This window comes from Labrus bergylta, chromosome 13 (genome assembly GCF_963930695.1).
Source record: "Labrus bergylta chromosome 13, fLabBer1.1, whole genome shotgun sequence".
NCBI lineage: Eukaryota > Metazoa > Chordata > Actinopteri > Labriformes > Labridae > Labrus > Labrus bergylta.
The window spans coordinates 12,857,025-12,877,876 of record NC_089207.1 but is presented as its reverse complement, the minus strand read 5'-3'; the positions used below and the strand labels follow the sequence as shown (position 1 = coordinate 12,877,876).

General features: G+C 41.8%; 5 protein-coding genes across 5 annotated transcripts; 3 read left to right on the top strand and 2 right to left on the bottom strand.

The window, feature by feature from the left end:
* Positions 1-1,082: 1,082 nt before the first annotated feature.
* Positions 1,083-1,812, bottom strand: LOC109986944 (gamma-crystallin S-1). Its single transcript, XM_020637822.2, has 3 exons — positions 1,804-1,812; positions 1,484-1,726; positions 1,083-1,395 (listed from the first exon to the last, which is right to left on the bottom strand). Exons 1-3 carry the CDS (start codon positions 1,810-1,812, stop codon positions 1,123-1,125), a joined length of 525 nt encoding a protein of 174 aa, XP_020493478.1. The 3' UTR covers positions 1,083-1,122.
* Positions 1,813-5,027: 3,215 nt separating this feature from the next.
* LOC109986976 (gamma-crystallin M2-like) lies at positions 5,028-6,476 on the bottom strand. The gene is made up of 3 exons (XM_020637863.2): positions 6,468-6,476; positions 6,104-6,346; positions 5,028-5,628 (listed from the first exon to the last, which is right to left on the bottom strand). The coding sequence occupies exons 1-3, from the start codon at positions 6,474-6,476 to the stop codon at positions 5,353-5,355; spliced, it is 528 nt and encodes a 175-aa protein (XP_020493519.1). The 3' UTR covers positions 5,028-5,352.
* Positions 6,477-7,938: 1,462 nt separating this feature from the next.
* Positions 7,939-8,959, top strand: LOC109986939 (gamma-crystallin M3). Its single transcript, XM_020637818.3, has 3 exons — positions 7,939-8,004; positions 8,137-8,376; positions 8,630-8,959. The coding sequence occupies exons 1-3, from the start codon at positions 7,996-7,998 to the stop codon at positions 8,903-8,905; spliced, it is 525 nt and encodes a 174-aa protein (XP_020493474.1). The 5' UTR covers positions 7,939-7,995; the 3' UTR covers positions 8,906-8,959.
* Positions 8,960-12,555: 3,596 nt separating this feature from the next.
* Positions 12,556-13,694, top strand: LOC109986937 (gamma-crystallin M3). The gene is made up of 3 exons (XM_020637816.2): positions 12,556-12,705; positions 12,788-13,036; positions 13,149-13,694. The coding sequence occupies exons 1-3, from the start codon at positions 12,697-12,699 to the stop codon at positions 13,428-13,430; spliced, it is 540 nt and encodes a 179-aa protein (XP_020493472.1). The 5' UTR covers positions 12,556-12,696; the 3' UTR covers positions 13,431-13,694.
* Positions 13,695-17,004: 3,310 nt separating this feature from the next.
* LOC109986938 (gamma-crystallin M3) lies at positions 17,005-17,892 on the top strand. The gene is made up of 3 exons (XM_020637817.2): positions 17,005-17,142; positions 17,253-17,495; positions 17,582-17,892. Exons 1-3 carry the CDS (start codon positions 17,128-17,130, stop codon positions 17,858-17,860), a joined length of 537 nt encoding a protein of 178 aa, XP_020493473.1. The 5' UTR covers positions 17,005-17,127; the 3' UTR covers positions 17,861-17,892.
* The last annotated feature ends 2,960 nt before the right edge of the window (positions 17,893-20,852 follow it).

Here is a 20,852-nt window from a genome sequence, read left to right as displayed (position 1 = left end):
TAGGAGGGCCAAATCTAACAGATACCTGAGGTAGTTGTTGCCTGTAAACTTTTACTTTGGACTGATGGTCTTTGTGTCCCTTATCTCCCTCACGTCCATCATGATGATATCCATGGTAGTAATGTTTCTATGTATTTATGTCTTTGGGCTGTTTTTAGGATGTGTGTTGCCTGTATGGACCTTGTTGCAAACCTAATTGTCCTTCGGGGACAATAAAGATTTTCCAATCTAATCCAATGCTGTAAAGTAACCAAAGGCCAGACCCGAACCTGGGCCACCAGCCCAGAGGACCACAGCCTCCGCACATGGGTGCACACACCAGCCACCAGGCATAGGAACTGCTTGTATACAGGCAAGGCAAGCAACTGCTTGGGGATCTAGACCAGAAGGGGGCCCCTGATGTCTCACAAACTAAAACCAAAGCAGCATCCTAAAATGTGCAAATTTTGCAATGACATTAGAAAACCTCCCAAAGGGGGCCCCATCTCATAGCACTCACTTCCGTTGCCCAGTTAAGTGTTGCATGCATTATTGCTGAAATTCAGCAGAGAAAGATGAAGAGGAATAAAATAATAATAAGAAAAAATAAACAGGAGAGACCGGGATTAAGCGTTGGGATACTGGCAGAATTGATGGTGATGAACGCTGGTTGGAAGGCCCCTAATTGATTTTTGTCTTGGACCCAAACAGACGCTAGAATCGCCACTGCCACCAGGCAACCTGTTCCCCAGGTTGTTTTACCTGAACTACCAACTAGACGTACATCCCTTTAATCCTGGGAACATATTTTGGTGATGTGTCGCCACAATCCTTTCCCAAATTTCCCCTGATGACGGCCACAACCAAAACGCATCGGTCTAATTTGGTAATAAAGTTAATCTTCATACTGTGCTGCTGGAGCTGTTAGACCTCTTCAAGCCTTTCACTCTTTATGCACCTTGGTAGTTGTTGAAGTTGTGCCAGACAATCCCTACTCTCCTTAATGTGTTGCCACAAAAAATTATGAATTACTGTACATTTATTTTTATTCTATAGTACGAGCAAACTGAATGAAACTTCAAACAGGCAAAGACAAACAGCATCAAAGAGGTTTATTGCAATGATCTACATTACATGGAACTTTTACAGCTGCAAAATTCTTCTGATGGAGCCCACGATTGCTTTCAGAGCGCCCCACTCTGAGTAGTGTGGGTAATCCCCTTTCTCCAGCAGGAACTGGCGACCACAGAAGTTAGGGTGCTCAAAGAAAACCCAGGAGCCCCCTAGGACCTTGCAGGACTGCACTTCTTGTCGGGGCCATTTCTCATGGACAGACTTCACGTTTTCTGTCAGATCGAAGGATTGTCCTCCGAAGTTTGGCCGGTCAAATATCTTCAGTTTGTATGGCCCTATGGCCTGAAACCAAAACAGCAGAAGAAACAAGTCAAACATTAACAAGACAGAGTGTGCATGTTTTCATGTTCACGCTTGTTTGGTGACTTACACTTTTGATGATCCTACAGGATCGGACACAATCATTGAAGCCCATCCAGTGGCGGTAATCATTGTACTCCCCTGGTCCAACGATGTACTGGTAGCCCGTGTAATTGTTTCGCTCATACAGAACCCACCAGCCACCTTCTACTTTGACCGAGTTGCATCGGCGGATGTAGCCGTGCAGGTCGGCTGAGTCCCCTTTGCAGTCATAGGACTTTCCTTTGAAGTCCCGGTCCTCGAAGAACACGATCTAGAAAAGGAAAGATACAAACAAATAGCATCCATGTCTGTTGCACTAAATGTTTTATCTCTGGTTCATATTCTCACCTTCTCCATCTGTAGTGCTTAATGTACTAGATTCAATAACAAACACACTACTCTTTATAGATGGCAGAGACAATACTATCAAATGCATGCTTAGCAGTGTGTACAACCATTATTACAATTCGAATTTCATCTAGACTCTGCCCATTGTTCTTACTCACTGAATTGCCGTTCCACACACAATGGTTGTTTAGCAGTGCCAAGTGTACCTAAACCACTGCTCCATCCAAAAACCCTGCGATAAATACGTTTTGTTTATGCACTTTTATATTAGACTTCAGACTGCTGACACTGCTAACAACTGGCTTCTCATTAGAAGGTTCTGGTTGGATTCAACTTCTTGAAGCTGACTCAACCAAAAAAGTTACCTAAGTTCATGTTTTGTTTCTCTTCATTTATTTGAGTGTTATTGACATTTCCTGTTTTATTTTGTACTTACCCTTGTCTCTGTCTTTCAGATCCTGCTCCTCATATTTTCCTGCCTTGTGTCTACCTGTCCTGATTGTGCCCACCTGTTTCTCGTTACCCCATGATTGTCCTTTAATATAATCCCTGGGTGTATTCGAATTGTCTTTTTTGCTTAGGAAGGTTCCTAACTGAGTGAAATGACCCCGAAGCATTTAAGTGGCGGCCATGATAAGAGCTGTTCCAATTCTCTAAAAGCTAATGAAAGGTGCGTCAATGCTTCCTTTATAACCTCCTTTAGCATAGGGTACACTGGACCATCTTGAAAGGAGAGGAGATATGCCGCCCCACAATTCCTTTTGGCTGCAACATTTAAAGCGACTCGCACATCTGACCGTTCACAAAAACTAAGTATGGCTGAAAAAGGACACAGATCATCATAACAATTAATTTTATACAATCATACATCATGGATTAATGTTGATGTTGATGAGTGGACAGGAAGGTGAGCGTGAGCAACCATTCTCAATAGGACAACCATTTGGTTTCAAGTTTTGTGTTGATGGCAAGATTCATGAGGCCGATAATTTACTGAATGCAATTTAAGATCACTAACCTTGAATTTGAGTGTCACATATACATACGATATGTTTTTCTGTTGTGCATGTAAAGTTAGTTGACACATGGCCTGCAGGGAGTTAGACAGTGAAAGGTCCTAAAACAAGGACCTGAAGAGAAAGCATCAAGGTTAAGGCAATATTTTCATGTAAAATCACTGAGTATGAAATTATTGTGTAAACAAAAATGCATGTGATTCATTGCAGCATTGTCTTTTGACTGGTGAGGAAAACTGAACGTGTCTGTTGTGCAGGAATAATTACTTCAAACAGTGAACATTTTCTAGACCTGCAAGTATGACATTGTGACTTATGTTTCTTGGAAATTCACTGTCAAGAAGGTCTTTTCACTTATAATGTGCATGAGCAGGGGTGGATCCGAGGGGTGGCTTAGGGGTGGCCAGGCCCCCCAAATATGAATAGTTTACCCAGTGGCCAAGGCACAATCCTTATCAATGATTGGTTGTTTGCCTCTTCAGAGGTGGGACTATGTTAGAACAAACTTTTTTGGGCTGTGTTGCGGGCAGCAAGACGCTTTCTGTGCATTTGAATGTGGCAGATTTTCTTTTGTTAGTACTTTAAATTGTGACTTTTATTTTTCAGTCTTTTAGATACTCTGATTTCAGAATTTAAAGTAAATATGATTCCTATAGATATAAAGGGGGAAAGCGTACAATATAGATGAACCACCCCTGCATAAGTCAGTGTCCTGGTTTGGCAACCCCATTCAAAAAGTTTTAACAATTTTAAATAGTAGATATAAGACACGGTGGCTGTTTTTCTTCCAGTGCTAAGGGGGAGCTATGATGGGGTCCTGTTTTTACAGTTTATTTTTAAAGAAAACAAAACTACCAAAATACCTGAGGGGGCTTAACTGGTGCTACGCAGATTTGTGATTGGGCTATAGCGCCCCCTAGCCCCGGTGTAGCGCCTTGCTAGGCTGTGGTTCAGTGATAGAGTGAGTTGTCTCTCAACTGGATGGTCGGGGGTTCAATCCCCGGCTCCTGCAGCCACATGTCCAATGTGTCCTTGGGCAAGACACTTAACTCCAAGTTGCTCCCGCTGCTCATTGGCGAGCGTGATGGTCACTATACATGGCAGCCTCTACCATCAGTGTGTGAATGTGTAGGGGTGTCCTGCAGTGTAAAAGCGCTTTGAGAAGTGAGAAGACAAAAAAACGCTCTACAATCTCAAGTCCATTGACCATAGCATTAGTATTTGTTTTGCACAAATAGTAACTTCATGCAATGGTTTTGAACTGGAAGTAAGACAGTTTGAAAAAATCTGAATCTGGGCGGACATCTTTGAGGCTCATTGTCAGATGTGTTTTCATGTTCAATGATTAAGTAATAAATAATTATGTTGATTCATTTTATTAATTGTTGGTTCATTGTTGGTTCAGTTTTTAACATATGATGTTAATATATTAACTAAGGTTCGGGGCAGGACCACGCCTAAACCAGATCAGAAGACATCACACTATTCTGTCTCTGTTCTTTGACCCACCCTGCCTTCCTCATCCCTTCATTTTTAACTTGGTGTATTCCTCTCCTGAGTGTTAGTATAGTCATGGCCAAGATGAGCTCGGGGCAGAATAATGCCTGAGACAACAACCTCTTCCCGAGTCGCCCTCTGCCCAGCCTTTAGACCATCCTATAGGACGACATCCTCTTCCTACATCCCTGACATCTCAATGTACGTACATCTGTCTCAACATCCATAACACCAGTCTTTCATTAAATATTTAAAAAAGGCCTATGATTGTGACTTGATCCTTGCTAGTGAATATCTGTCTATTGGTACAGATAAAGACAAATTGATGTTGTGCAGGAATAATAGCCTTAAACATAAAAATGTCTTTTGAATGTTATGTAAACAATGGGGAGTCTATAGTCCAATTCTGTGCCAAATGTAGACCTGTCCCTTAATCTTTGTGGTTCACTAACTGACAATGTGTTGATATGGCCATAGCTATATGATGTAAAACATTTTAAATACGTCTCATCAGTTATCTTGCTCTCCCATTCCATAATGATGTTCCTGCTGCTGATGGTCAGAAATCTCAGGTTGGTGTGTTGTAAGAAGTCACAAGGTTTGAAGACCTTTTCTGTTGGACTCCAACAGACTGTTAAGTGTTCTAATGGAAAAGAACACTGTTGTTGTTGTAATATCAGTCAAATAAGACAACACTGATAGGGGGAAAAAATGCTTTTATTCATTTTGAGAACAACACTCGGGATTATAAGAAGAGGGGATGAGGCCAAAATGGGGCTGAGGGAAGGCTGAATGGTTCTCTGGATCTTAGCGTTCTGGAATGTTGAGTTCCGTAAAAGGTTTCTGGAACTTTCTCAACAGTCCATGACTTCACTTACATCTGAACTCATGAACTGTTGGCTTTTAAATTAATTTGGAATTCCGGGGATTTCAGAATCTTGTTCTAGAACTTGTGCCCTAAGGTTCCGGGTTCTGCTGACTTTGCTGGCCTTCAATAGCCGTGGACTCCTTGAGGGTCTGCAGAACCCCGGATGGTCTAGAACTCTCTGATCCTCCGGAAGGATCCCACAGCCGGGGAGGTGGCGCCCCAGTCTGTGTAGCTGTGGTACTCTCCACGCTCCAGGAAGTACTGGTGTCCGTGGTAGTTGGGCTGCTCGTACAGAACCCATGCTCCATCGGTCACCACGCAGGAGTTAAACTCCCGGAACTTGAGGGTCTCGTACACTGATGGGCAATCATCGACGCACTCTGCAGCTTTACCTCCGAAGTCCTGCTTTTCGTAGAATTTGATCTTCCAGGACTTTCCGTACACCTTGAAAGAATAAGGAAATAAAAGATGACAAGTGTTAGTATTTAGTATCTGCCACATTTGACTTATTCCCCACGCTTCTCCTCATCACCTCCACTAATACGCTTCTTGGCTGTTGTCCTGGCGTCCTTCAACATTTGATGTGAATGGGCATGGACATAAAGCACCCTGCTGCCAAATCATGAGCCTTTTATCTCTCCTTTTTCTCTGTTGGCCTTTGACTGATTACTGCTTGGTTGGTGTACTCGCTGGTATTTTACTGGAGCTGGAAACACCCAGACAAACCCAGAAATGATGAGAAATCGTGATATAACCCATATTTTTATAATAAACTACCCAGTTTGACTTTCTTCTATTGAAAACGAGTTGATACCTCTGTGTAGTACGTTGTCCCCAGTTACAGGAAACTGGTGCATCAACAATATTCCTACATGAGCGAGGCAATCATTACTTAATAATGTCTTTCTTTCTAGCTTACATTTTTGATGGAGCGACATGACTTGATGCTATCATTGAATCCCATCCACTGCTTCTGATCAGGGTACTCCCCGGGGCTCAGGACGTACTGGTTGCCAGCGTAGTTTGGATGCTCGTACAAAACCCAGCAGCCACTCTCCACCTTGATGGAGTTGCAGTGGCTGAAGTACGATCGCAAGTCAGGGCAGTCAGTGCTGCACTCATAGCACCGCCCCTGGAAACTCTTGTCCTCGAAGAATGTGATCTGAATGGAAGGAAGCAGAGACAAACCCTGGTAAACTATCTTTCAAACACTGAAGTGTACTCTTGAACAGCTGGCTCTGGAGATCTTGAAAACCTTTCGAAAAACAGCATTTGCTCCTTACCTTCCCCATTGTTGTTGGTGTCGCTTGCCTCCCACCCAGCTGCAGCAGTGTTGTGGTTTATATCGAAATGCAGAATGTGCAGATCTGGGGAAGCCTTTGTCATCTAAATTAGTTTGATTTGCATATCAGCAAAACGGTTTGGTCAAGTTTGATTTCCCTTTGTCCTCATGTGATAGCCTCTATCAAAGAATTTCCTAAACTGACATAAAACAAAACTTGTAAAAGCCAACAACCATGCTTATTGATAGAAGTGTGGATTGTTTCCATGGATTTCCAATGCAATCAATGATTATTTTTATTCTGTCAGAAGTTATTTTTTGGGGGACAAGACATCATTTGGTAAATAATCTTCATATTTTTGCAGAATGTGATTACAGAATAGCATCATATGAGGAAAGTCACATGCCATTACCCAATTGCTCTCTGATAACAGACGGTGATGGTTAACCTTTGGAACAATGATTCCTTTATTATTTCATTCTTGAGTTCGTTGTTCTTGCAGAGTGCGTCACAGGAGATGAGTTCGTTGTTCTTGTTAAAGATTCTCAGAAAAACAATGGACAAATTCCAACAAGCAAGTGTGTTGGATGGAATCTTACTTTGTCTTTTAGTTTAAGTCTCCTTGTGGGTTATTGTTGTTTTATCTGTCGACTTCTGCTCGGTCAGGATGCACATCACCGGGAGGCCTGATCCAGTCTTGGTTGTTATGGTTTACTGGACTGAACAGAAGACCTCTTGGACTCCAGGATACTCCGATAATATGACGTCATAGACTTCTCTTAAAACGTTTCTTGAGGATACCATTGGACTGATTCCTTCTTTCTGAGCCTTACTGAAATAACAGAATGGTGCCCATCACAAAGAAAATCTGATTGGACCCTTACACAGTTGTTTTTTTTTATTTAATGGACGACATTGTTCATTTCGCCCATTATGAACAAGGTAATAGGTGATACATGGGAAATAGTAACTAGGGCATGCACCAAAAATGGTTACCTCAGAAGTCAACATATCAACACATAGTTATGGATATCTAAGGAGCAAGGGTGAATCCTTTAATCACTTTGAAATATGTTGTCAAACATTGATCAGATATCACTAAATATGAGAAGCTGGAGAGGATCTTTGCAATAAAATGACGTGTTAAGGGATGCAAAATAAACCTAAAAGTGTGTCATTCTTATTCTAAAAACATCACTGATCTGACCTGTAGGGACACATGCAAACAAAGCATAACAGATCCATTCATACAGCTTGATATATCTGTGATAAAACTGGCCTTCATCAGTCTGAGAAATGTTAAAAATCTGCAGCTCCCTCCTCTCCCTTCTGTCTTCCAACCATTTCCCCTCCCTTTGTTCTGGATCATGATGGCATAAATGAAATTAACAGCGATCGCAGAGCTGCTTATTCATCAGCTTCCACATCATTTGAATGACAAAACCCTGTTACAGCGCGTATAAAGTATAAAAGCCGGCTGGCAGCTGCAGGTCATTGGACAGATTCCCACAAACACAGATTGTCAAACATGGGCAAGGTATGTAGAGCACCAACCAGAGGACAAGCTTCATGAAGAGAAACTCTACAATCACACTATGTAAAGATGTCAAATAAACAAGAGTTATTTTTTTTTTTAAAAGAGCTTATTCTGCTGTTTTTCTTCCAACAGATCATCTTCTACGAGGACAGGAACTTCCAGGGTCGCTCCTATGAGTGCATGAGCGACTGTTCCGACATGACCTCCTACCTGAACAAGTGTACCTCCTGCAGGGTGGAGAGCGGCTGCTTCATGGTCTACGACCGTCCCAACTACATGGGGAACCAGTATTTCCTGAAGAGGGGGGAGTACTCTGATTACACCACTATGGGCATGAGTGACTCAATCCGATCCTGCCGTCTAATTCCTCAGGTTTGCAAAGATTTAAAAGATATATTATTAATGATGTAAACCGTAATGTAATGTCTCGTTCATGGAGTTGAGACTCTTAATAATCAATGAAGTGCTACTTTAATGTTTCTTCTTGCTGTGCTGTTAAGTTTGAGCTCGTAAGGAAAATATACCTCCAGAGAAAGACGATAAATTTCAGCATGCTCAGTGTCGAGCAACCTTTTTTACAGCTGCAGAATTGCATCCTAAATCCTCTTTGTGAATCGATCCACAGCACCGAGGCTCTTACAGAATGAGGATTTTCGAGAGGGAGAACTTCCAGGGCCAGAGCCATGAGCTGAGCGACGACTGTGACAACATCCAGGACCGCTACCGCATGACTGACTGCCAGTCCTGCAACGTGATGGACGGCCACTGGCTGATGTACGAGCAGCCCCACTTCAGAGGCAGGATGATGTACCTGAGGCCCGGGGAGTACAGGAGCCCCAGAGAGGTGGGCTACAGCGGCATTAGACTCAGCTCCGCCAGGCGCATTGTGGATTCCTGCTGAAACTGAGAAAAAATAATAAGTTACTGAATAAAACGAGTAAGAGTTGAAACTTCTCATTGTGGTCATGTTGTCATTTGTCACTCAGATGACAGGCTTCTCTGGAGTCTTTTAAGGAAATTTGCAGATCTGGTTCTCGAAGGCTCATGATTTACAAACAGGATGTCGCACTGCACACAAAATATTTCTCTCAGTTTCTGCACCTCCTGTTCTAAACTCATCAGTGTAACAACACTCTCTAAGTTATTTTATAAAGTACCCTGTTATATTGCATGCACTTAGATATAAATGCTATTAAAAGCATGGATGGAAATGTGATATTTTTCCTTTCATATGAAGGAAAAATATTCCCAAACATTCATGAACTTACAGCTCATTTCACCACAGAGACTTGAAGAGCACGTTCTTTACATGCACGACTGAGCTGTGCAGATCAGTCACTCTGACGCAGATATGAACGACAGAAAGAAAATATCTTAAAGGTGAACCACCATCCATTTTACACAAAGAGTTCAGGGCGACACTTTGCAGTATCCTCAAAAGAAGGAATAGATTCATACAAGCGATTAATCAGGTTAGAAGTTATTAATAAGCTGTTGAATTGTTGATTCCCCGAAGAGCACACATTAAACTTGTGTATTTAAAGCACCAAATAAAAACAACAAAGTTTACTAAAGTGCTGCACGCTGAATTAAAAAAGCAGAAATCAAAACACAGTGAAATATATAACATGCGCAAAAAAAACTTAAAAAAATAGAAAATAGAAATAAAAAAGCCTCAAAAAGTAAATAAATATCATTATCTTGTGTGCAGGAGTTATCTCCTTCATTTTTTCTGCAGCTCATTTATCAGAGGCTTTTATCCAGAGGGACGAACATAAGAGAGTAAAGCCCTGAGTATACTCGCTTTTTATCATTATTATTATTAATATTATTATTATTTTAACTTAGCGTAACGCAGGACACAGGTGATTACAGGTCAAGACGAGGACAGTTTTGTCTGCCACTTGTGCTAAACTCCTTCATGTGAACGCGAGTGTGGGGGGGTTGGAGGTGTGTCTCCGGAGGAGAGCGGAGGCTTCAGTATGGAGGAGGTGTGGCCAAACAGCAGCTTGTTTTGGTTTCATGCTAAAGCTAAATCTATAGGATCAAAAAGTCGCCTATTCTTCCTTTAAAGGGGACATATTATGAAAAGTCCACTTTTAGTGTTTGTGAACATATATTTGGGTAACCTGAGTGTCTACCGACCCACAAAATGTGAAATAAACCCATCCAGTCCTTTGGTTGTGGTCTGCATAAGTCTTACAACACAGAGATTTGAAACATTTGAAACAGAGCATTTCAAATGTGCTCTTCTTGTGATGTCACAGTGGGATTCTGGTAAAAAATATACCCTCCCCTCTCCTGGTATCTCCACCCATGGACTCCACCCCCAGCCTCGAGAAAAACTTTAGCACAGGTCGGCCATTTTTATTCTCGCTAGCGAAGGAGTGATGTCTACGGGGAAAACTCAGGGGGGGCTCATTGCATTTAAAGAGACACACACACCAAAACGGAGCGTTCTGATAGAGCTGGTTTATACAGGGTCACAAACCTCCTCTGGTGCTTGATTCATGATATATTTTGACCAAAGCACAGCACAGATGTTTCATTTAGACCACAGGGGACTGTTTGAAAAGGTAGAGGAGGGGGAGAATATGTCCTCTTTAAAGTCACCTTTGAATGTCGAGATTCAGACAGTATCAGGTGTTGATATTAAGTATGGCACTCTTCACAATACATGTTTTTACACTCTTCAATAAGGTGTCTGTTTCATTATTTGTCTTCAACCTGTTTTTATGAACTCCAATCACATCACACATAACGACTAAATACAATAAGTTTGGAGTCTTTCCTCATGATAGATTAGAGTCGGCTCTTATTGGTCCATTCTTCTTCTGGTGTAATGAAAATAACAGGCGATGTGGTGCTTAAAATCGGTCTTGGTCTCGAGAGCCTTTTTGAAGGTCTTGGTCTCAGAATCCAAAGCATTTGGATGAGACTGGGCGGATTCTGGATTTAAAATCAAGGCCGGTTAAGACCACCACTGATCGGCTATTTTTCATCGTCATCACTGTGATTAGAAGGAAAACGCCTGTTTCTAAAAGAACAAATAACTTTAAGTCATTTGTAGTTTGATTTTTATCCCCCGGTTACAGCCACAACCTTCACGGTGCCCCCTAAACACAAGATGAGGATTTTTCAGAGATAGGTCTTGGTCTCGACCTAAATGTCTTGGTCTTGTCTCGGAGCACTCTGGTCTCTTGTATGTCTTGGTCTTGGTTATTGTGATCTTGACGAAAACAGTATCGAGTACACAAACAAAATTTGAGCTCGTATCTTTTTCTTTATTTAATGCAGCAATACAGAAAAAAAATGTTCAACTGCAGATAAAAGTTCTGCATGTTAATGTTTCATAAGATTAGCTATGGTAAAGTGAGCATGGAAACTTTATTTTTTCAAGTTTTTTCTGCAAAGAGCGTTGATGATGCCCTGGTGGTAGGTACGAGTGCCTCATGCAGGGAAGCTAGTCCTCCGGGTGGACGGCCCAGGGTTGGAATCCGACCTGTAACTGCTTCCTCATGTCCTGCCCCACTCTCTCTCTCTCTCTCTCTCTCCGTGATCTCTGGATCTGTCCACTGACCTGTCTCTGGAAAGGAGGCATAAAAACCCAAATACATTTGATTAATAAATAAGAGTAAACCAGTGAGTGCAGACAGAGCCCCGTTAGTGTTACACCGTCGTTCATTACATGAACGGATCATTATTTCTGATAACGTGTTGAGCAGGCTTAGTGGAGCTAATTTTTATTTTATTTTGAGGACAGTGGATGAAGTAGGAAATCAGGGAGAGAGAGAGAGCGTGAGGGAGGACATGTAAGCAGCTACAGGTTGGATTTGAAACCGGGGCGCCCGCTTACAGGAGCCTCCATACGCAACCTAGCCGCTCGGTTTTCTGCACCCCTGAGGAGCTGATTTAAACTTCACATACAATGTTAGTTTGTCTGATTGTTAAAAAGACGTCATTACTAATGTTTCAAGAGTAAAGTGGTTGGTACATTAAGAACATACTGATTGAAAGAAGCTTCATGACACATTAAATAAATACTGACAATATGAAGTGGGCCTGTGAATAAAATAATAAATATAGTGACAGTTAACAGTGTTTTTTCCTCTGAAAATCAAACTTTCAGAGAGCCCAATGTGCCACTTTTTCAAGTATTAACCTTAAAACTTCATCCCAGAAACACAGAACAAACAAGGAAGAGTTTGTAACGTTTACAGCCTTGGCTTTATTTCACTCCTCGTTAGTTTTGAACAGCAACACAATCATCAACTGAGTTAGCATCAATCATGTTCAAATAATGTTCAAATCATAACCGTCTAAATGCGTGTGCCGATGATTGACTGCTGAAGTGAAAAGAACAACGAGCGAGTCGGCACAAAGAATCACAGCTGTGTGTGTGTGTGTGTGTGTGTGTGTGTGTGTGTGTGTGTGTGTGTGTGTGTGTTCCCGTCACCCACCTGCCCCCCATGGGGGAGCAGCTGGCACAGCACCAGCTGCATACAGTCTGGAATAATAACCATTTACAGACCGATTTAACACACATTATAGGCCTGTACGCTGAAGCTGCTGAGTCAGAAAGTCCACACAATGGCTCTATAGATCATTTAGCTATCATGCCGGGTATAAAAGTGACACGGTGTTCAGCGGAGGGAAGCAGCAGTGCAATCAGGGATCAGGTCGGACAGCAACATGGGCAGAGTAAGAGAACATTTTATAGTTTTATTTGGCTTAAAACATTTCAGCTGAGGAAGTTTTTACTCATCTACTGTTTGACTTTCAGATCATTTTCTACGAGGACAAGAACTTCCAGGGTCGCTCCTATGAGACCAGCAGTGACTGTCCTGAGCTAACCTCCTACCTGAGCCGCTGCAACTCCTGCAGGGTTGAGAGCGGCTGCTTCATGGTCTACGAACGTCCCAACTTCATGGGCCACCAGATGCTGGCTAGGAGGGGAGAGTACCCCGACAACCAGCGCCTGATGGGGATGAGCATGAGCGACTGCATCCGCTCCTGCCGTATGATCCCCATGGTATGATGCTCTCTGTTAACTCATGATTATCCCTCATATAAAAACCGTAAATTAAAAGTGAAACACAGGGGGATCAATTTGTCGTATAATCTGCTGCCTCTTCATATTACAGCACAGAGGACCCTTCAGGATGAGGGTCTACGAGAAGGAAAACTTCGGAGGCCAGATGAACGAGGTGATGGACGACTGTGACTCCATCCAGGAGCGCCTCCGCATGTCTGACTGCCAGTCCGCTCAGGTGTCCGACGGCCACTGGCTGATGTACGAGCAGCCCCACTTCAGAGGCAGGATGATGTACCTGAGGCCCGGAGAGTACAGGAGCATGAGAGACATGGGCATGGGTCCCATGGACATGAGGATCGGATCCATCAGGCGTATTATGGACTCCTGTTAGGAAATCAAAGAGGCTTATCTATAAATAAAGTGATCTATAAAGAAGAATAAAGAGCTTTTAAATTCCTCATTTATGCAATTTAAAAAAAACAGACAAAACTTGAAGCGCTATCTCAAAAATCAGAGAGAAATTTGTATGAATTTGAAGCGTCCTGAAAGCTGCTCTTTGAATAAATGTAACCCACAGCCAAGTCAAGATTTCTTCCACCTATGAAATGTCTTTTATCTTTTATGATGCATTAAAAATGGATTTCAAAGGATGAAATATGAGCTGAGACTGTGCATGATTTCCCTGAAATGTCTGCAGTACATAAACACATCAATGGTCACACAGGTACATCACTAGAAACGTGATTCTATAAAGTTTGAGCACGGTGAATGAATAGAAATATTGTTACATAAAAACCGATATCAAATAAAATCCAAAAGAATAAATCAAATATGTCACACCATGAAATCACACATGCAAGTTAAAACATGTCCAAGTCTGGTCAGATAACCTCAAATCTCGCCTTGTTGTGTCAAAGTGCAGTACATCCACATTTCAGTGAGGAACCTGGCCCTGTTTAGTTTAACCCCCAATTTCCACATACTTCCTGACTCGTCAGCGCCACGGTTTTGTCCGGTTGGAAGGTGCTCGCCGGGCCCCACTGGATCTGTTTCTGTTTTGACGTCATGTTGATAAAGTGATGAAAAATACGATCAGGAGTTTGTGTTTTATTTTGAAATTATCAGGACGCTCTGTGCATTTCCTTGTCTGACTTCCTGTCCGGCTCGAGCTATTCTGTTTAGCTTGATGCGTGCCTGCAGCGAGCTCTGTCAAAAGTAAACTAGTGTCACACATGATGAGGTGTGAAAGTCTGTTTGTTGTGTGAGAGTGTTTTCATGAGTGAAGGTACAGTTAAATGAGGAGCATGGCTAAGTTGGGATGAGCATATCTCAGTCCCTCCTCCTCCCTGCCTCCCAGCAAGTGGGTCCTGCTCTTATGGACTGGGAGCACCTGTTACACAGACTTGCATCTGCAAAAGACAGCACAATAAACAACCAGCAGGGTCGTCACACAAGACATTTTGAGTTGTTGTTTTACTTGAGCTGTCAAATTACAATTTGTAATTGTGATTAATCACATTTAAATCACGTTTGAAATTACATTATCTCACATTTAAAATTAAAAAATGGTTAGGCTTTTATTTTGAATGTTTGTACTGCCTTAAGCTGAGAGGATGTTACTTCCTGTGTGCTTTTATTTTAAAATACAGTAAGGCCCTTCCTGTAGATGGAAGGTTAGGACATGAAGTTAAGCACAGAAACAGGAAGTGGTTAGGGATCCCAAAGTGAGGTCAAACAGCTCAAAGGAACGGTAACAAAGGTCAACATGTGATGTCATAAGGTAGATATTACTTTGGACTCATCAGCTGAGCCGTCTGAGAGTTTGTTAAAGTGAAATGAGACATTCAAAGATGCAGCAGTGTTCACAAATGTTGAGGTGAATATTGCTGAAAGACAAACATTTAAAAACGTGACGCCCATCTTTAAGAGTCATAAAAGATATTACTGCATAACTAAGTCAACTTGTACTTTCTCTGTTTACCACATGTTCATGGAATTACACACCACGTGGAGAAAAACCAAAAAATAAGAAAAGATCAACCATGTAGAGACACAGTGGTGCATTGGACCATTACGGAAATGAGTACTTCGAATTTTAATTTTTCCCTTTTAGACTGAAGAGAAGAGTCTATGAACGCACCACTGAGAGGGCAAACGATGCTGTTTGAAGTATTGTTGTAGTCAAGACCACACTAACTGAGACCAAGACATACCCAAGACAGGAGATCTCCGAGCCCAAGGCAAGACCAAGACATCTAGGGATCGAGACCGAAAAATATCTCTGAAAAATCATCATCTTGTCCGCCCAGCCTGAGACGGAGACAACACGGAGTATAAAAATTGCTTCCGATTTTCAAGACGAGACCTTCAAGCGCTGCATGTCCGTCCTGTCTCCATGACAACAGTCTGGTTACAACGTCCGCTGTATCCGACACTACTCCGTTACTTTTTACTGCATGTTTTATAATTGAGATCGTTTATTTCCCGATCAGACATAGAGCGAGGAGGATGTGAATACAAGACACAATCTGTAGGCGGCAAAACTAGAGGGTATAGCAAACATTTGAAAAAGAGCGCCGGTGACGTCAACAACGCCTTTCTGAAAAGTCGAAAGACTTTCAACTTGAAGCGCTCTCCAACAATTGACAAAACACACTGGCGCCCAGAATGTCCATAACATGCTACACAATATGAAGAAAAGAATGATTTTCTGAAATGATATCAACGTGTGGTAATGGGCTCCTTCTACACTGGTGCAAAAAAAGATACTTTAAAATATTATGAAGTCAGTACTAAGGCCATTACATGATTTTGGGACCGATATCAAAATTTAGAAGAAAAAAACTCTGATACTGATAAATTTTCCGTTATATTTCTTTATCTATGTTTGATCTGTAGAGATAGATAGACATATATACACATTTATCACATTGATCCCTCAAATGCAGTGATCAAACACTTGTGGAAAAGATTAATAATGAAGACAAGATGGTCACTCAACTGGAGAGTAACTGTTCATGTTTGTGCATCACCGCTAGACACTCTGCAGAGTGATGATGCTTTTTGTAATCCATATAGCGCCCTCTGATGGTGATAGAGAACTGCTAGTGTTATACAATGAAACTCAAATGCAAAACTGTTGGACTGGTGAATAAATCGAGTAAAATCGGCGCATATCTGCGATAACATTAGCTGATACCGATTGCCACTTGCTGAAATCGGCCGATATTATTGGCAGGCCAATTAATCAGTCAGGCTCTACTTGGCACCAAAGTATTCTCCACAAGCATTATGATATTTAGTTAATTATGTCCCCAAAACGCTTGAAATAGAAGAGCATCTGATAACCAGTTTGTGTTGCAAAATGACTAACATTTGTGCAATTGGTTTCAGCCAAATTTAAAGTTAATGTTCAAAGATGTTCTACTTTGTGTACTTTTTAAGCTACAATGTAGAACAGCAAAAATAGACTAAGTGACTACAAACGTTTCTGACACTATAAGCAGTAACTTGGGTGTAGTTATCAGACGTTAAGGCTAGATAAAAGGACAAAAAATAACAGTTTAGATCCAAGTAAAGTGTGATATAACCAATCGATTAATCCATTCCTGACCGAGTATTCTTAGATTTTCTCATTTTTATAGTCCCACACTCAGATCACATTGTTTTAAAATGTTTTAACATCCAACTCTTTTTTTTTTAAATCTGATTTTTTATGATAATTATGCTACATTTACTATATTTCCAGGTTGCTAAGTTTTCCTGTTTAGTAATTGGAACAATCAATGCCCAGTGGGGTCAGGCTGGAGTTCATGTTACAGTTGGAAGCTTCCTATTATTGTCTTTCTGTTAGACAACAATGCTGCATGTATACAGTACATGCATTTCCAACACAGTGGTATAGTGCTAGATAATAACCCTTTAGCGCCCTGACTGCTCAGTAGGCTTCTATGCCATGTTGCTGACTAAGGGATTTGCACAATAGAAGCCCTACATACTTTTTTTCACATTGAGCAAGTATAAAAGTAACCGTAGCCACCATCGGTACTACACAGCAGCCACAGCTCCCCTGAGGAACAAGCACAATCATGACCATGGGCAGGGTAGGTACTGGGAATGATTCAAAAAAAAATAAAAAATAAAAGGGTGCTTCAATTTCAGATTTACAGAACTCATTGAGAACTGTACTAATGAGCTATTTTTGTAATTGCAGATCATCTTCTACGAGGACAGGAACTTCCAGGGTCGTCACTATGAGACCAGCAGCGACTGTCCTGAGCTGACCTCCTACCTGAGCAGGTGCCACTCCTGCAAGGTGGAGAGCGGCTGCTGCATGGTCTACGACCGTCCCAACTACATGGGAAACCAGCACCTTCTGAGGAAGGGAGAGTACGCTGACTACATGAGCATGATGGGAATGTCTGACTGCATCAGGTCTTGCCGTATGATCCCCAATGTAAGATAGTGATTACTCAGCATTGCATTTTTCCATTAGATACCTTTGAATGGTTGATCTGATTTAGCGTCAAATGCTCTCCACAGCACAGAGGTCAGTACAGGATGAGGATCTATGAGAGGGAGAACTTCGGCGGTCAGATGAAGGAGCTGAACGACGACTGTGACAACATCCAGGAGCGTCACCGCATGTCCGAGTGTCAGTCCTGCAACGTGATGGACGGCCACTGGCTGATGTACGAGCAGCCCCACTTCAGAGGCAGGCAGATGTACGTGAGGCCCGGAGAGTACAGGAGCTTCAGGGACATGGGCTCCAGTGGCATGAGGTTCCAGAGCATGAGGCGTATCACTGATTCCTGCAACTAAACTTCCTCTAAAATAAAAGTTTACTCCTCTTACTTTAATTTCTCTGGTTGTTTTTGGGGGGCAAAGCAATAATGGAGGGGTGTCAATTAGGTTTATATGGGCATCAGTGAGCCGTTAATAATCATGGGCACATCTCTATATGTGATTGATCTCCATGCAAATAAGAATGGCATGATATTAAAACATAACTTACCGATTTTACATAATAAACTTAGCTAGCTGCCACCATGACCAAACCCCACATAAGTGCAGAAAAACTGATGGATGGATGGGTGAATGGATGTTAGATGGATGGATGGTTGGATGTAATGATGGATGGTGAGATGGATGGATGGCTGTTTGGATAGTTGGATGGATGGATGGCCGGATGGTTGTATGCAAATAAAATAAAGATCACATTCAAATAATTTATAACGAGTGTTCTGTTTTGATTGGTAGAATAAGTTAACAAAGTTACCTGTTAAACATTGCACATCTTAAATTTTATACAGTTTCAACATTAGGTTCTACATTCATCTAGATGGAGTACAGCTTTCCAGAAAATGTTGAGACAAATGCTTGGTGTGCTGGTGATTTAAATCTACATTTTACTCGCATTGATCTATATCTGCTCTCTTAAACTCCTGAAATTGAGGAATAAACTGGTTATACCTACTTGTGCTTTCTTACATTCATCACAAGAGCTGGGTACATTATGTATATTCCGTTTGCTTTGTTTAACCTTTATAGTGCCAGAAAGGATTCAGTATCTCAGCTTATGCTTCACCAACTTTGATATGAATGTTATGTTAGTTACTTTATTCTGCTATTGCACACTTATCCAGCAACGCTACAACGTTGACTGAGTTTTATGTACATTTATAAAACACATACAGTCTTGGTTCTTTGTTATATAAACAGCTGCTACAATATGCAACACAGCCATCAACGTGTTAGACCTGACATATTTCATGTCATTTTTACGGTTTAACTCACTGAAACAAACTGTATAACTTAAGTGTAACTGCTCCCTCCAATATTGCAAAAGAAAGTTAAAATAAATCCATGATTGCACAAATCCATTTTCTTCCACTTTATCGTGGCTTGGGTTGAAGTGGCTGCAGCCTAAGCAAGATCGCACAGAAGTCTTTCTCCCTAGCAACACTCCCAGCTCCTTCTGGAAGATCCCCGACCAGATGAAAAAATTCCACCAGAAAGCTCTGAGTTTTCCTTTGGGTCTCCTCCAATTTAAACAAGCCTCCAGTCCTCAAAAGCAAAGAGCCCAAGAGGTATCCTGAACAGATCCCTGAACCACCTCAGCTGGCTGAAGTACAAGCAGCCCCACTTCAGAGGCAGGATGATGTACCTGAGGCCCGGAGAGTACAGGAGCTTCAGGGACATGGGCATGAGTGGCACCAGGTTCATGAGCATGAAGCGCATCATGGACATGTGTTAATTGTATATTTCAACTTCAATAAATTATATTACTTTCTAAATGATGGTTTCATTTAATAAGTGTCATAAAGTCTTCCGGACTTTACTAACATAACATTTTCCTGAAAAGGAGGCAGGGTTCAAATTCCAGGGTAAGCCTGTCCAGAGCCTTGACAGAAGAAGCTGAGCTAGGAGCAATAAATATCCTATGGGCAAGGTGAGTATTATAATAAGCAATCAGTAATGCCAGTGTGACTCAGACATCCACTAAGTTAGATAGCCCAGGGGTTCCCAAACTTTTCAGCCCTGATCCCTCAATATAACGGTGCCAGAAACTGGGGACCCCCATTGTCCCTGCAGGTGGTAAAAACATTTAACGTTGTGCAAAGCCACGCAGACTATTAGGCCTTTACAAACAATAATGGTAAGAAATGCGAGAAGCCGAACAAACTTAATCTCTTGAACTAGTTGTTTTGTATATTATATTATTAGTAGTAGTATATTTCCCAATAATAGATAAAATACACAAATTTAAAATGATGTTTTTGGAAGGAATCTCGTGACCCCCCTCTCAATGTCTCGCGACTCCCACTTTGGGAAGCACTGGGATAGGTAAATAAAACATCACCAGTCATGAGGCTCCATTAACTATGAAAGTTGAATTCTACCATTTAAGCCTCTTTAAGTCATTTGTATCTCCAGATTTTCAAAATGGAAAGTTGTTCTTCGTAACCATACAGAGAAGCTGACGTACAATTCTCCTGATTGTTAACAACATGATGAACAGAAATGTTTATCAAGCAACTTGCAAGCAATAAAAATGGGTGTGTCAGGTGACAATTGAGTTGAAGGGGACTTCAAAGCTTGCATCTTGTTCAGAACGCAGCTGCACATCTTCTGAGAGACGACGTGACTGCATCCCGCCAGTACTGTCTTCTCTCCACAGGCTTCCTGTCACCTTCAGGATCCAGTTTAAGATTTTATTACGTGTTTTTAAAACTTTACATGGTTTGGCTCCGTCCTACTTATCCAAGCAGTTGCACCAATATGCTCCAGTCAGAGCATTGCGGTCAACTCACCAGCAGTGGTGATTCTAGAGTCTGTAGGGGCCCTAGGCAAAAAAAAATTGTAAGCTCCTCCAACCCCCATTATGTCTGCCAGTGTCCCGATGCACTCTTCCTGTTTCTTTTTAACTCCCAGACAGATTCCCCATTCCCCCATTCCCCAAACTTTGGTTTTCACAAGAATAATGCATGCAATGCTAAGCAGGGCAATGAGAGTGAGTGCTGTCAGAAGGGCCCTCTTAGGGAGGTTTCCTTTTGTCATTGCAGAATTTGCATATTTTGAGCTCCTGTTGTGGTTTAAAATGTGTCAGTCATTGGGGGCCCCTTACTAGACTGGGGTCCAAAGCAGTTGCCTGCCTTGCCTGTTGACAAGCAGGTTCCACAATGTCGGCTAAAAACCCGAGGTGACAGAGCGTCTGCGGTGGCTGATCGTAACTTATGAAACAGTTTAACCGTGAACATCAGAATCACCACATCCATTGAAACTTTTACATCGCTGCTTAAAACACCTCTTT

Excerpts from the sequence above, each read along its gene's own strand:
- LOC109986944 (XM_020637822.2), bottom strand. Across the intron at positions 1,396-1,483 it reads CCTGTAGGATCATCAAAAGT|GCCATAGGGCCATACAAACT; the intron begins GTAAGTCACCAA and ends TTTTGGTTTCAG.
- LOC109986938 (XM_020637817.2), top strand. Across the intron at positions 17,496-17,581 it reads CTTGCCGTATGATCCCCAAT|CACAGAGGTCAGTACAGGAT; the intron begins GTAAGATAGTGA and ends TGCTCTCCACAG.
- LOC109986939 (XM_020637818.3), top strand. Across the intron at positions 8,377-8,629 it reads CCTGCCGTCTAATTCCTCAG|CACCGAGGCTCTTACAGAAT; the intron begins GTTTGCAAAGAT and ends ATCGATCCACAG.
- LOC109986937 (XM_020637816.2), top strand. Across the intron at positions 13,037-13,148 it reads CCTGCCGTATGATCCCCATG|CACAGAGGACCCTTCAGGAT; the intron begins GTATGATGCTCT and ends TTCATATTACAG.
- LOC109986976 (XM_020637863.2), bottom strand. Across the intron at positions 5,629-6,103 it reads CATGTCGCTCCATCAAAAAT|GTGTACGGAAAGTCCTGGAA; the intron begins GTAAGCTAGAAA and ends TATTCTTTCAAG.